Below are 15,607 nucleotides of genomic sequence, written 5' to 3' on the forward strand. Positions count from 1 at the left end.
TCTACTTTGTAGTTAAACAGTGAATTTCATTGTTTTCTCTGCAAAGAAAAATTTGATTGCCTTGCCAGTGATTTGCTACTTTAAACTTAGATTAATTCATTTATTTAGTAAGTATATATTGAATCATTGTCATGTGACAAATCTAGTAGAATAATTTTGTTACACAGCATCAGAACTTTTAAGTAGCATTTAGTGATTTTCACATACTAGATCTCTTTTGAATGATTCTTTGTCTTTGGGCCTTGGTTCCTCATTTATTAAGCAAGGGTTTTGGACTAGATGATCTTTTTTTTTTTTTTTGCCAGTCCTGAGCCTTGGACTCAGGGCCTGAGCACGGTCCCTGGCTTTTTTGTGCTCAAGGCTAGCACTCTACCACTTGAGCCACAGCGCCACTTCTGGCCATTTTTTATATATGTGGTGCTGGGGAATTGAACCCAGGGCTTCATGTATATGAGGCAAGCACTCTTGCCACCAGGCCATATTCCCAGCTCCGGACTAGATGATCTTTAATGTTCATTTCCACTGAAACTTCTTTGGAGCTTGATTTGCATTTAGAACCTTGAGGCTCCACCACCTCCTGTAGCACCTTGAATAGCAGCATTACAGGAAGTTTTCTGAAGAGACATTTGGCAAGAGTAGTGATATGGATAGGGGATGAAGGGCATCAGGAGCTCCAGGGAAGTTATAGGATTTAATGACAAATTTGAGGTCCATTCTTAGTAATTGAGACATAGATGACTATGGTGGACAGTTGAGTGGAGTAATAGATCAGACTGTGACTCTGAGTAGACGTTTCTATTCCTAAGACATTCTTTGAGTCATCAAGCAGTGTTGAAATTGGAGGACGTGAGAATTTAGTCGTGGGAACTTACAGGGAAGTTAGTCAAGACTTATTTTCCTGTTCTTATTTTTGGATATATGGATTTTCTTGTTTTAAGTTGTTATCTTGAGTAGTAACTTATAGCGTCTGTATGGATAAGTCAGATAAAGTATTGTGTGATATACTTGGCACGGTAATCAGCCTAAGGAATGAATTTTAAAATATTGCTTAATTACCCTTTCACAAAAAAGCTTTTTGCTTAACACATGGAAAAACTGCTATATTTTTGTGAAGAGTAAAGAGCTTTCCTAGCTTTTATTGATAGAAATCATTTCCTTATGGAACAGGAAAGCAGAATGTGGTGGTTCACAGATGTAGTCCTAGTTGCTTGGGAGATTGACCTGTGAGAATATCTCTAGCTCAAGAGTTTAAGGACAGCCTGGACAACATGGCAAGACCTTGTCTCTTAAAAAAAAAAAAAAAGTGAAAAAAAAGAAAGGAAATAAAGAGAGGACTTTGGCTAATTTATCCTTTAAGAAAATTATTGATGTACGTTGTCTAAATAAGTAGGATGCTGAGCAAACTAGTTAATTGTACTTAATCTGGTTGTGCCAATCTTTAGAATATCTTACAAAACCTATAATGCAAATGAAGTCCACCTTATTTTAGAGTATCTGACTTGATACTATTACCTTCATTCATGGAAGACATCTGCATCATATGGAAGTATTAAGTGACCTCTTCATTGAGTCATTGTGCTCCTTGGAATTGTGTGGAATGGTTTGTATATATGTACACAACCCCCCCCTTTTTTTTTTTTAATGATGAGGGGAATCCATGACATGGTTAAAAACTGCTCTGGAGAGGAAAAGGTAAAGCAAAAGATTGAAGAATAAAATGGTTTTGCTTGCCAAACATGATATAGAGCTGGAAGAATATCAAACAAGTTTAATAATTTTTTCTGTGTGTGTGTGTGTGTGTGTGTGTGTGTGTGTGTGTGTGTGTGTGTGTGTGTGCATTAGTGAGGATTTATTTTACCAAAAGAGGGTAAGGAGAAACTGAAAAGAAAAGCATTTCCTGCTCCCTAATACAGGAATTGGGAGTTAAAGACTTAAGTTTTGTATTGTTTTGGTTTGGTTTGGTTATTTTGGTACAGGTCCTGGGGCCTGAACTCAGGGCCTGAGTGGTCCTAGAGCGTGAACTCAGGGTCTGGGCACTGTCCTTGAGCTTTTTTGCTCAATGTTACCATTTGATCCATGGCTCAACTACTGGCTTTTTGCTGGTTAACTGGAGATAAGAGTCTCTTGGACCTTCTGCCCAGCCTGGCTTCAAACTGCAATCCTCAGATCTCAGCCTCCTGAGTAGCAAGGATTACAGGCGAGAGCTACTGTTGGTTTAAAAGGATTTAGGTAATTGGCAAGTCTGTTTCCAAATATCATTGTACAAGAAAATCTAATCAAACAGATAAGAGTTCTGTCAATCCCAAATGGTTTTCTTTTGGTGACTTTTAAAGTTACAGCTCTGTGTCAGAAGATTAAAATAGGAATTTATACTTAACCTCACTCTTACTGTGCATAGAATGAGTTCATTGACTTAATTTCTACTATTTAAGGTTGTTTTTTTCCTACTCATAGTGCCAACATACAGCTAATAAAAAAAAACTGTCTTTCTGAAAGATATTAAAATAAACTCGGTATTGTTTTTGCTTCAATTAACAGTGAATAGTAATAGCTGTTAAGGTAACCTTAGTTTAAAGGGGAAAAAAATGTCACAAAGACGTTTGTTGCTTCAAACTACCCATCTGCCTAGTCTGAGCTATTGTTTCAAACATTTTCAGTCACTGGAAATTTATGTCTAGTATAATTTCCCCCTATAGAGAATAATATGTGATATTAAAAGGCTTTGTTTATAAGTGTTATGTCTACTGATTTGGGTGAAGGGAATTACAGACTTAATATGTTTAGTTGGCAGAGGGCTAAGGTAACAAATGCAATTTGCTTCTAGTATTGCCAGTTTGACAGCTACACTTGAAAATCTGTTTCACTGCTGGTTTTTCTTATAACATTGTCTCCTGCTATTATAACTAAGCTGTCCTCCTGAAAATCAACTTTTTCATCTGACATCTCAGACTGATCAGGCATTGTTTTCTAAACAGCACATTTATGTAGCTTGTATGCTTTATTTCTGTCCCTCATTATATGCTCTGTTCCACTTACAGTTAGAACGGTGGTTTTGTCATGTGATTATTTTATGATTGTATGAATGGACAAATTTAGAGAAAATTTTAGAACCAGTATTCTAAATTGGTTGGCCTATGCCTTAAAAAAAAAAGATTTGTTTAGTTAGTCTATATTCCCATTCAAGGAAGAAATTAATTCTTCCCATTTCCAGAAGATCAAAAGAGGGGATTGGAGGATACTGAAGCTAAAGAAATCTTAATTTCACCTCAAAAGTAGCTTAGTAATGTCAGGAAGGGCTTTGATGAAACCACTGGCCCTACTTATCAACCTTATTTTCCAAGCCTTTCATTATTTTATTTGCCCTTTTCTGAACTCTACAATTTCCCTCTCTTGTAGCTGGTTCGATGCCCAGAACTGAATGCTGTGCTCCAGCTGTGGCCTCACCGGTGCTGAATAGAGAGGAAGAGCCACCTCCATAGCTTACATGTGATACCTCTGCTTATACAACCCAATACTGGATTTACTTACTTTGGCAAGATAGCTGCATTGTGCACTGTATTTAATGTTACGTGTACTGTAACCCTGGGTCTTTCTCTGCATTGCTGCCGTTAAACCCCCAATCCTGCCAATCTAAAACTCCTGCCTTTGTTTACCCACCCTCCTCTCCCATAGATTCCCCATACATTCATCCACAATGAATGTCATCCTTTTTATTCTTTCATTTCCTTTTACTCTAATCTTAAACTTTGGCAAACTTTAACTGTTTTATAAATTGTTGGTTGTCAGCCATCCTGTTTTTCTCCTCATTCTGGTAGTAGAACATCATCTGAGTCTTTCTTTCCATTTTGAAGTCATTAAGCACTTGGCAGGATAGATTTAATAAGGATTCACCTGGTGTTTCTTCCAAATCAAGTATTCAGGAACCTTTTTGGTTTGATCCATTAATGCACTGTGACTTATTCTTGAGTTTCTACTGAGATTTTCTTCTGGCCACTCTTCCCGTGGCTTCATTCAAGATGGATAGTGCTTTCTCACAGTTGTTCTTCTAGGGAAGAGTCAAGAAGACAGTATCAGTTCATTGGGGGAAATTGCTACCAGTATTTTTAATTTCATAAGTGTAGTCTTTAATAATTTTAAGCAAATTCTTTCCCCCTTAGATCCTACCAAGAAGAGTTTAAGTTTCTTTAATTTCTGAGATCAATGAGGTAAAGGAAGAAGGAACAGTGAAGGCATTGTTGAACAGGATGTGTTTCTCCAAGAAAGCTAAATCGAGGCTTTTGCTGGAATTGGTAGTTATCTGGAATGGAAGGTGTGACCTTGCTTTTCCTAGATTCTGGAACATTATTGTAATTTCAGTTTTAGAGTGGATTTTTAAGTTGGCTTATTTATGACTGTTGGTTGACACAGACACCCACTCTTAATTACATGCTTTGGTTAATCATTTAAAATGTGGAATGTGTAGCCTTTTCTGATTACTGTGGATGTTAAGAGTTGGAAAGTCTCCATATGCCCTATTTATTCATTTTGAAGTTCTCAAGTTTAACTGAATCCCAGTGTTTCTTGTGGTGGCAGAGGGTTTTTTGCTTGTTGTTTTGTGTTCTCTCTTAGTTGATATGTTCCATTTAAACATCCTCTCTTTGTATTTGCAGTCTTTATACAAATATTCATTCGTATCTTGAAACAGATAAAATCAATTTGGAAATTGTTCTAATGTAGCAGTGTACCAAATTACTCTCAATTTACAAGTTACTGAAAACATCTTTCAGGCATCTGGTAGATATTTTATATGTCAGCATATTACACTATAAAATATAAAAGTGTATTACAAAAGTACACCCACAAGTAAGAGGTGACAAGATCTGTTAGTCATTTCTAGTGAAATATAAAATATGTCACCTGATTCTTATCTATAATCATTAGATATGGCTAATTTTATTATTTACGGTTAGATGCTGTGTTCGACTTACAGTCTGTAAGTTTGTTTTAGTTATGTAAACCAAGTGAAATTTTGAGCTCAATTTGGTGGTGTTGAGTGAGTTTTCTTTCCTGTTGTTTTCCACTGTGTATATTATCAAGAATTGATGGCTTTGCTTGTGCCTGTGTCACTTGCCTAATAACAGTGATGATACCTTTCTTCCAAAGACCATTAGTTTATTCCTTGACCTCTGAAATAACTGTAGGTGACAAAGCTGAGTGGGTTCTTTTGCGTAATGATTGCTTTTCTCCAGGCAGCCACTAAGTTATGAGGAGAGCATGAGTTCCCTCTCCATTTATAGCTTTGGAAGGGCGAAAGGGACAGGGTTGGGACTCTCCATATATGGTCCTTGGAGAGTTGGAAAGAGTGGTTGGGGTGTTCTTGGAGGCAGAAAACTAGACATGATGAGATAAAAATAAGTTGGCAGGGGATGTTTGCAGTTGAAATTCCAGTCCCTCTGAGGAGGGCAGAGGGTGCTGGGAAAGGGGCATGTGTAGAAGGTCAGATCTGCTGCAGTAGTTATCGCCTTCCATTGGAAGATTTGGCTATGACATACAGTTCCAAAGTTCGTGGTTCTAGTTTGTTTTCTATAGCTTTGTCTTGCGTGGTTGTGACTATCCTTTATGCAAAGAAAGAAATGCTTTAAATAAGAGAGTGTATTTTTGGAAACCTCAGTTCTCTGAGACATCATTTGAGGCACCAGAAAAGATGTCAAGAAAGGGAAAATGGGACAGGTGCTTATGCAGGGGTAGGCTGGCTGGCTAAGGGCGGGTGGCTCTAATTATGTCTGAAGATGCTCTTTATATGTATTATACTTTTATTATTCCTTTTGCTTGTCTGGATTTCTGGCCTCAAGAAAATATTATTTTTAAAATATCTTGTCAGTTGTCCACTGTATTTAAAAGATGCTATATTTGCACAGAAGCTCTATAAAAATGATCAGGAGTCATTTTAGTTTGGTGAGTACAGGTATTATATTGATTTATGGAACGAAAGCAATCTCACTTTTAGAAAAATTTTAGAAGAATTTTTAGTAATGCCTGTAAATTAAATCAGAGGTGACCTGGTTTTGTACTGTTGAGTTAGAAAGTATTTGGGAGCCTACCAAGGAAAAGGACTGTTGTCTCTGAAAAGAATATATCTATATATCAGAGTGAAATCCAGTAAAGTAAAAGAGAGATGAGAAGAGCAGAAAAGGCATAGTCAGAGAAGGAATAGAGGTTGAATGTGGCTAAATTTGGAAGCTGGGACTAAGTCCTTGTTTTGTTTTCTGAAATTCATGCAATAGCATCATGTACAATTAAACTCAGGAATCTGAGCAAATAATCAGAAATATGCATTAAAAGCAAAGAACATGACAAATTGGAAGGATTGGACAAGATAATGAAGTTTTCCAGGTTTATATATGGGCTTTTATTATGACATTTATTTAATGTGTGCAATGTGGCAGAAATACAAGTGAAATAATTCTCCATCTCCCCCTCCCACACCCCCCTCCCAGTAAAGAAACTGTTCTGTTGCTTTGATACCGTTGGCTATCATTTTGAGTTGGGAGACTAGTGAATTGTCTGTTTTTAGGTGCAGGTATTAGTGTGCTGCTTCTTAATCATTAGTGTCTGAGACTGGGATACCAATGTGGCTTTAACTTCAGTTTTAAATTTTAGTAAAGTGAGTTAGTAAGGAATATAGACTACTTAAGTAATATGTTTTACTAGCTAATTGATGTAAGCAGTTGTTTTTGCCCTGTATTTGTTCCTGGAATCAAGGGTAAGGAAGGTATTCTCTGCTTTGGGAAGTTCTTCTTTCTGTCTTCCTTGCCTCACTTTTTCCAAATTCTGGGCACATAGCAGCTCTCTCTTTTCTGTGGCAGGTGTGCATCCTATTGGCTGGCTGGTATTTCTTGTTTTTTCCCCCTCTATATTCTTTTTAAGTGGGGGAGGGAGTATAAAATGTATGTTTGGGTACATGCAATAATGTTGTAATGTTTCTTGTTGTTTAATTGATAATTAATTGCAAAGTAATTGTTTGATAACATGTTTGAGTAAATGCTAAATTAGTTTTTTAATGTAATAATGAATTTGAAATCTAGCATTCCTGTAACAATGTGTCTATGTTTGTCTGTCTGTGTCTGTCTAATAGTAATTAATATCTGTGGTCCTTACCTGGAAGAGGAAGTACAGCTTTAAAGAATAACAAAAGACTTTGTGTCTTAGACCCTTCGCAGGTGTTACAGTCGGGTGAAAGAACATGGTGTTGGGAAAAGAAAGAGCAGTTACACATTTGAACAGTTGGAACAGGTGTTTGGTCAGGGAGGATGGGATGCTCAGCCCTGCCAGCCTGTACTTATTAACAGTAGTGGCTTGTACCAGGAGCTGGAGTCAGATGGCAGCACTATGGAGGACTATTCACAGGAGGACTGGGGAAACCACAGTCAGGATCTCCATGGCTATCCAACAGATCAGGAATTGGGTAAGTTCATTGATAGATATGACATTTTCTGTGTGTGCGTGTGCACGTTTGCTTGCTTGGTATGTGTCCTGCTGTATTCTATCTGGTGATATCTTCTGGTACTCTTTCCCCTTCCACACAAGGCATATCACCAGTCTGTTTAGGACCATATGAGAATCTTTGGTTTAGCCCCACACTGACAGCTAGTACTTGAAGATTTGGAAATCAAGCTTCTTAAAAGCAGAATTGTCTGGCACTGGTGGCTCACTCCTGTAATTTAGCTACTCAGGAATAGCTAGTATTGCAGTTCGAAGCTAGCCCGGGCAGAAAATTCTGTGAGACACTATCTTGTGTCCAGTAACTACTCAGAAAAATCCAGAAGTAGTTCTGTGGCTCAAGTGGTGGAGTGCTAGCCTTGAGCATGAAGAGGGTAAAGGACAGTGTGCAGACCCTGAGTTTGAGCCCCAGGACTGGCAAAAAACAACAACAACAGAGTTATTCTCAGTTTAAGAAGATTCAGTGACAGGTAGAATCCTACACAATTCTAAATGCCCTGAACCATCTGGTGCTAAGATCCCTAAGAATTATTGACTCTTGTCCCAACTACCATTAGTGAATCTTTCCATCCGTGATTTGGAAAATGCCCCCTCCCATACCTTAATCTGAACAGGAAATGAAAGTCTTGGTTTATACTGAGAAGAGCTGATACATAGATGGTATCAGTGGTCACATCCTACCATACTTTTAAGAGATTCCACATGACTGATCACTGTGATGATTTATATACAGTGAATATGCTCAAAACGGAAAATGAAATTCCTGGTCATCAGATCTCAGTTTGTGTGGCATGATTAAGAGTGTGCATGTAGTTTTTATTTACTTGTTTCTTTTTGCATTAAGTACTTCAATTTGGATGTTGATGATTTGGAAGTACAGATCCAGTGTCTGCTCCAGTATTATATATTAACAGCTAGGTGTTTAATGAGTGTTTACTTTAAGACGCATATTCTTTCTCTTCATTGAGGTATTCAGACAACCCCTAAGGAATTATATAGGTTGGTGGTATATAGATTTGTTTCCCTTCCTTAAGCTGCAAGTCTATAAGCTCTGTGTTGACACACTTCTCGATGGTAGATAAATTCTAATTAAAAGAAAAAAAGAATTAACTGACAATCTTTCAAATAAGATTTTAAATAGTCTCATATGTTGGAAAAAAGAGGCTATAAAACTACAAGAGTTGAGGATTAGAAAAATATAAAGGACTGGGGCTGGGGATATAGCCTAGTGGCAAGAGTGCCTGCCTCGGATACACGAGGCCCTAGGTTCGATTCCCCAGCACCACATATACAGAAAACGGCCAGAAGCGGCGCTGTGGCTCAAGTGGCAGAGTGCTAGCCTTGAGCGGGAAGAAGCCAGGGACAGTGCTCAGGCCCTGAGTCCAAGGCCCAGGACTGGCCAAAAAAAAAAAAAAAAAAAGAAAAAAAGAAAAATATAAAGGACTGATAAAAGTGATTGCTACTTTTTAGTTTCACAATAGCAATAAGGTCTAAATACACTGGTATTCCACAATGCTTATTTTGCCCCACAGAGTTAAGTCACCCAAACCTTTGGCAGCATGGAGGGGATGCAAAATATGCTGATCCTGATATTTGGTGTATAATTGCTCTGTAGAACCTACATAGAAAATCTAAGTAGAACAGAATTATTTTCATTTTTGTTCCTTCAAAATCATGTCTGCAGTGAAATTAAGCTTTAAGCTCCCAGCCAGAAATCCCCCGGTGACCTTGAAGAATTTTATACTTGTGGAGCTGGTTTCTGATCTTGCATATAAATGTATGCATCTCATTATATAAGAGTTATATTTATAAAACTAGCATTGGACAGGGTTGGACACCAGAATTAAAGCCTGGTATTGCAAAGTATGAAACGAGCAGTAAATATAGCTACTTATCTACATAAATGTTTGCTATCACTGAGAAAAAATATAATTTGTTTCAATTGTTTGCTTTTCAGATGAAATACCTGTCACAAAAAGAACACTAAAAATAAAACAAGAGTCTTCTGAAGAAGCACAGTAAGTAAATGTTTCACCTTTCCACAGAGTGGGTCTGCCTAAGTTTATAGGCATTGGGAGAATCGAGAAGTAGCTAGACATGCTATTAAAGTACAACTGTACCTCCTTCTGTTAGCTTAAAATATCCAGCAGAAACCTGTAATTGTGAGAATTTTATGAAATGCAGAAAAGGAAATATGTTAGATGAAAATAGTGTTGATAGTGTTTACCTGTATTTGAGTAGTTAAATTTGATAAAAAGATGAGGGGCTGGGAATATGTCTTAGTGGTAGAGTGCTTGCCTCATGTACATGAAGCCCTGAGTTCAATTCCTCAGCACCACATATATATGGGAGGGGGGGGGGGGGAGCCAGAAGTGGTGTTGTGGCTCAAGTGGTAGAGTGCTAGCCTTGAGCAAAAAGAAACCAAGGACAGTGCTCAAGCCCTCAGTTCAAGCCCCCAGGACTGGCAAAAAGAGGAAAAAAAAAAATGAGTCACAGAGACGTGAGTATATTTGGCAGTGGGTGAAATGATAAGAAGGCTAAAGAAATACATAAATTCCTTACAGTTTTGCAACTTGTAAGTCAAAAAATAAGAACTTAGACGTTCTGTTTCCCCATTTGGACTAGAAAGCAGCTCCTGGAGGAGGGAGTGAAGCGTCCAGCTGTGGGATGCTCAGGGATCCAAATTCATTTGTTCTCTCTAAGAGTTAAATGTAATTCGTTAGGCTTAGGGTTGTTTTGAATAGGTAAGTCAGTTTCTGTTGAAATTTACTAAGAGCATATATTACAAGTTAGTTAGAGGCACGTGGGGAATGCCATTTTCCAACTAGTAATCTTGCAGGCAGCACTCTTAGCACCCACTAGCTCTTGTTATTTCATGCTATGCCTGTGATCTTGATATCTGAGAGTAGAGAAATAAAGGGGAGGCAAGTTAAAAAGGACCGTGCTAGATAACAAGCAGTCAGAGGCACAGAAGTAGTTTTGATTCTGCAAACCACTACCACCATCACCCTTCTACAGAAGACTATTTTCTTTTTCAAAGTATCTCTTTGGAATTAAAGAATTCCCTATGTTATCTGATTGCATGTTTGAGAAGAGCATGAGCATTCAAGGATTAGAAATTTCCCCAAATTGTCATTTTTCCAATTCTCAAAAAAAGAAAGCTTATGATAAAAATCAGTTACGTTTCAGGCCATTGCTTGTTAGAAGGTACTTATCTTTAAGATTTTGACATCAAAGTATACCAAAGGAAAGGAAATACTACTATTCTTAAAAAGGAATTATTAGACCTGGAAGCAATGTCTCACGCTTGTAATCCTAACTGTTCAGAAAGCGGAGATTTGGGAGGATTGAGGCTTAAGGTGAACCTGGGAAGAAAGTTTCTAAGACTGCTTCAACAGGAAAAATTAGGTGTGATGGTAGATGCCTGTCATCCAGGTACAAGAAGGAAGCATTTAGAAAAATCACAGTCTAGGCCAGCCCCGGGAAAAAGCTAGACTTCTCGAAAAAATAAGGAAAGCAGAAAGGGTTAGAGCCATGGCACTTGTGATATTGCTTCTGCCTAGCAAGTGTAAGGTCCTGAGTTCAAACCCCAGTACTCCTTCCCCCGCCCATACACACAAATGATTCACACATTAAAATCCCTATTTTCCAGAGAGCCACTAGCTTCCTGTTTCTCCCTTTATAGTCACTTGCGACCTGTAGGGGTGCTCAGCTGATCTAAACTTTAACTTCACAGACATGATGTGAACAATTTCAAACTACTTGAACTTTTTTTTTGGTGGCTGGAGCTGTAGAAACCTTACTTGAGTCTCCAATATCTCCCTTGAGCTCAGTTTGGCTTCCAGCTAGCTTAGCAGGGCAGGAAACTAACATATAGAGAACTGTCTAGCTTGTGCTGCCCTTCTCCAGGTTTTATCTCAGGAACAAGATTTTCAAAATAGCTTCCTGAGAGGTCATTTATTCCCTTGTACAGTAGTTTCTTCAGAACTGTTCCATTTAGTATCTGATTATGGCTTGTACTATAGGGCTATGACAGTGCTCAATGAAATGACTTCAGCAGCAGACAAGGAAGGGTGGTAGCTATAAAAGCTAGTTTTCCTTTAAGGCAATGATCAACATAGCCCTGTATCTTAGCCTCATGAGCACCACAGTCAAATATAAGTCACTGAGTGCTTTCATGGCCCCTGAAGAGAGGACTAGTTCCCTTGGAACATAGTGATTCATCTCGATGGCCACTTGAGAAGCTCCCAAGACAAAGTGATTGGTAGAGGGTAAATCCAGGGCAGTTGGAGGCCCGAGAAGCAGCTGATGACAAAATGGTAACTTTTGCTCTTCTTGCAAAGCAAGTCTGGGAGAGTAACATGACAGACTACATAGTACAGACAGTAAGAAGCTTCCCCCAAATATTCCAGAAGCCATCCCCCAAAGCTATGAGCATTAATTACAAAAGTCTGAAACCTCCTTGAAAGAATCTGTTAGCAAATCTATTTTTCTTGACTGTGAGTACAGTTGTTGAGTGCTTTTGTATGGAAGGCCTGTAATTGACACAGAGTATATTTGTTTAACCAACCAATCTTTTTTTTTTTTTTTTTAAATCTTTTTTTTTTTTTTTTGGCCAGTCCTGGGCCTTGGACTCAGGGCCTGAGCACTGTCCCTGGCTTCTTCCCGCTCAAGGCTAGCACTCTGCCACTTGAGCCACAGCACCGCTTCTGGCCGATTTCTGTATATGTGGTGCTGGGGAATCGAACCTAGGGCCTCGTGTATCCGAGGCAGGCACTCTTGCCACTAGGCCATATCCCCAGCCCTAACCAACCAATCTTAACAGTGTTAAAGTTTTGCATATTTGAGAAATTTATAATGAGGTGTCAGTTAACATATCATGAGTAAGTGACCTGTGAAACAAGAATTCATGCATTTTTTGTCTTATCCTAGTAAATATACAAGTCAAAATTAAAATAAACTTTATACTGACTTGACAAAATTTTTGTAGAGCAATTTCAATGCTCTTTTGTAAAGCAATATCTTGAACCTTTCTTGGTGTGTGTGTGTCTGTGTGCACACACACTCACGTGCGTGTAATGTGCCAGTTCTGGGGCTTGAACCCTGGAATTGGTGGGGAGGAAAAGAACTAAGTAATGGAAAACAGTTTATCTAGAAACTCCGTAGGGTTTTTTCTTGGATTTATGGTCTAATAGCTATCATATCAGACAGCACAGGTAAAAAACATTTTCATCATCACCGAAGGGTCTGTTGGGATAGCACTGTTTTTTTAGACACTGGAGTAATTTGACTGTTACTTCTCTTTCTAGGAAGCGAGACATTATGCAGAATATTGTACAAATTTTGGAATCGGTACAGTTGAAATGGGAACTATTTCAGAGCTGGACAGACTTTTCAAGACTTCATCTTTCTAATAAACTGGCCATTTTTGGAATTGGTTATAATACCCGTTGGAAAGAGGATATTCGGTACCATTATGCTGAGATCAGCTCCCAGGTGCCCCTTGGCAAGCGTCTTCGGGAGTACTTCAACTCTGAGAAGCCCGAGGGACGCATCATTATGACTCGAGTACAAAAAATGAATTGGAAAAATGTTTATTACAAATTTTTAGAGATCACTATTAGTGAAGCTAGGTGCCTGGAGCTGCACATGGAGATTGACTGGATACCCATTGCCCACTCCAAACCAACTGGTGGGAACGTTGTTCAGTATTTATTGCCAGGAGGGATTCCTAAAAGCCCAGGCCTTTATGCCATCGGCTATGAAGAATGTATTGAAAGGCCACTCACACCTCACTTGGAACGACGCTCCTTAGACCCAGGAAAAGAAGGCCGGGTTGACCTGGAAAGCCTTTCAGCACAAGCCTCGTTACAGGTGGAAATGGAGCCCACCCGAATTATCTATTGCTACCTCGGGATTGCTGAGGTTAGAACTCTGCAGCAATGCTTGTTTTTACATTTCCAAGCAAACACCAAAACCTTCAGCAAAGATTGGGTTGGTATTAATGGGTTTTTGTCTCAGAACTGTATTGTAGATCCTGGGGTTTCTCCCAAATCCATCTATATCAAATTTGTAGAAGTAGAGAGGGATTTTCTTTCTGCTGGCTCTCTAGTTGAGTGCCTGGAAAAAGCCATCGGATACCCGTTAAAATTTAACAACTGAATGTCATCCTTCATAAGGATGTGGGGCTCCTACTTCCCTCTTCTACTTACTTCCCAGTACCCTGCCCACCCTCATCCAGATGCTGCCGTCAGACTCTTCATGGGAACTCTCTTCACCACTGGGCCAGTACAGCCGCCAAGGAATCATAGTAGACTTGGGCTAAAAAAACAGACCTCACCTAAAAATGCTCATTTTGAGCAAGCAAGCTCTCCAGTGACTTGCGCAATGGGTCAAGTCGTTTCTTTTTTAAAGACAGTCAACAATTTTTAAATGGGTTTTAGAGCCCTAATATAAACAAATGTAGGTACATTCCATATTGGACAAAACTTATACTTTGAGTTTCATATGAAATTGAAAAATTGTATTTTTTTCACAATGTTTCATTTTTACACATCTCTGTCTCTATGTAAGTATTATTTACAACCCTGAATAAATAAGCAATAGATAATGGCAAGTTAAAACTTGAGTCACAGTAAATAAGACTTTTTCACTATCACCTTTAGCTACAATTGTATATAATTTCGTTTCATTTTTTTCACCAACCAAGTGTTTTGGCTATTTCCAATCAGTGTTGCCTGCAAAGACCTTTGTTTCTGTGATGTACCAACTTTATGGTTGTGTTGCCATTTTAAATTTTTATATATTAAAAGGAAACTATTAAAGTCATTCCTGACTCTCAGCATACTAGTTGAGGTTTCTGTAGCAGTGTGGCTGTCTGTCTTCGCTGCCATGAATGAACAAACGAAGCAAGATCGCTCTGCACTCGCTCTATACCCCACCGGCCAGTATCAGTATTTCTTGTCAGAGTGCCAAAGATCATTGGATATCTCATTTAAAAAAGAGAGATATTGGGCTGGGGATATGGCCCAGGGTCAAGAGTGCTTGCCTCGTATACATGAGGCCCGGGGTTCAATTCCCCAGCACCACATATACAGAAAATGGCCAGAAGTGACGCTGTGGCTCAAGTGGCAGAGTGTTAACCTTGAGCAAAAAGAAGCCAGGGACAGTGCTCAGGCCCTGAGTCCAGGTCCCAGGACTGGCAAAAAAAAAAAAAAAAAAAAGAGTGGGATATTCTTTCTGATCTTAAGTACGTAAATTTGCATGAGACTTTCTCATTTCTCATGTCTCAATACTCAGACATCTTAAGTCACAACAGGTGCAGATAGAAACGTGATGTCATCTTGCTGTGTCTAAAAACGGGAAATAAGGATCTAGTGGAAACATTAAAACACACACACACACACACACGCATTAGGAAGGGAACTCATGTTCAGATTTTTTTTTTAGAAATTTCTAGTAAATTGGCCACCACTACCTGGAGGTTAGTGGTCTTGGCTAAGAATAGCTTGCTTGCTATTACTACTGCTTAGAGCAGTGGAGATATCACTTCAGTCTCATGGCAGGAACTTCTTAGGTTAATTAATTTAGTGCATCCCCAACACCTAGGTGCTTTGTTTTAATTTAATGCAAGTCCAGGTAAAAGCTGTAATTCTCCCAGTTTCAATATATTATTAAAAAATACTATTTACATTGTTAAAAAATAAAAAACTTCCTTTCCCCACAGCCTGACCTTAAATTGGTGATTTTCAAATCCTAGCACCTCTTGGCTCTTTAATGCTTAGTTGAATGTGGGCTTAAGGAGCTGGCTATTTTCTGATGTAAGTTGCTAAAAATAGGTGCTAGTTCTGGGAGAGAGTATAAATGTCCTGTTCTCTTTGGGCACAGCTTGTAAGACAGAGCCTTAGGAACTTCTTGTGAGTCTCTTCTTTGGGATTTACAATTGTGAGTCCTAAAGGCTGATGTGCAGTGAACTGTTTTGTTGCAATAATCCCATAGTAGTGTTAAGTGACAAAAGGATTATTACCAAGATTATTACATGACATTTCCAAAACTGACACTGACCAACCCTAGAACTGATATTAGTACGTCATGTATTTTTCTCCCTCCATCCTACTTGCTGTTAGTT

General features: G+C 38.7%; 1 protein-coding gene across 8 annotated transcripts in view; it reads left to right on the forward strand.

The window, feature by feature from the left end:
- The window catches only part of Msantd2 (Myb/SANT DNA binding domain containing 2), a 31,165-nt gene extending 17,364 nt beyond the window's left edge, over positions 1-13,801 (forward strand). For 5 of the 8 annotated variants that reach the window (XR_007210530.1, XR_007210529.1, XR_007210528.1 and 2 more), the window contains one exon: positions 3,397-7,280. Coding sequence is in view for 4 of the 8 variants with exons in the window: in XM_048343730.1 (XP_048199687.1) it covers positions 3,397-3,453 (57 nt within the window). In the remaining 4 variants the exon portion in view is untranslated. Of the gene's footprint in view, positions 1-3,396; positions 7,445-9,436; positions 9,498-12,788 lie in introns of those variants that run through there. The other 3 variants (XM_048343731.1, XM_048343726.1, XM_048343727.1) reach the window with 3 other exon arrangements.
- The last annotated feature ends 1,806 nt before the right edge of the window (positions 13,802-15,607 follow it).

The sequence above is a fragment of the Perognathus longimembris genome, chromosome 3 (genome assembly GCF_023159225.1).
Source record: "Perognathus longimembris pacificus isolate PPM17 chromosome 3, ASM2315922v1, whole genome shotgun sequence".
Classification (NCBI taxonomy): domain Eukaryota; kingdom Metazoa; phylum Chordata; class Mammalia; order Rodentia; family Heteromyidae; genus Perognathus; species Perognathus longimembris.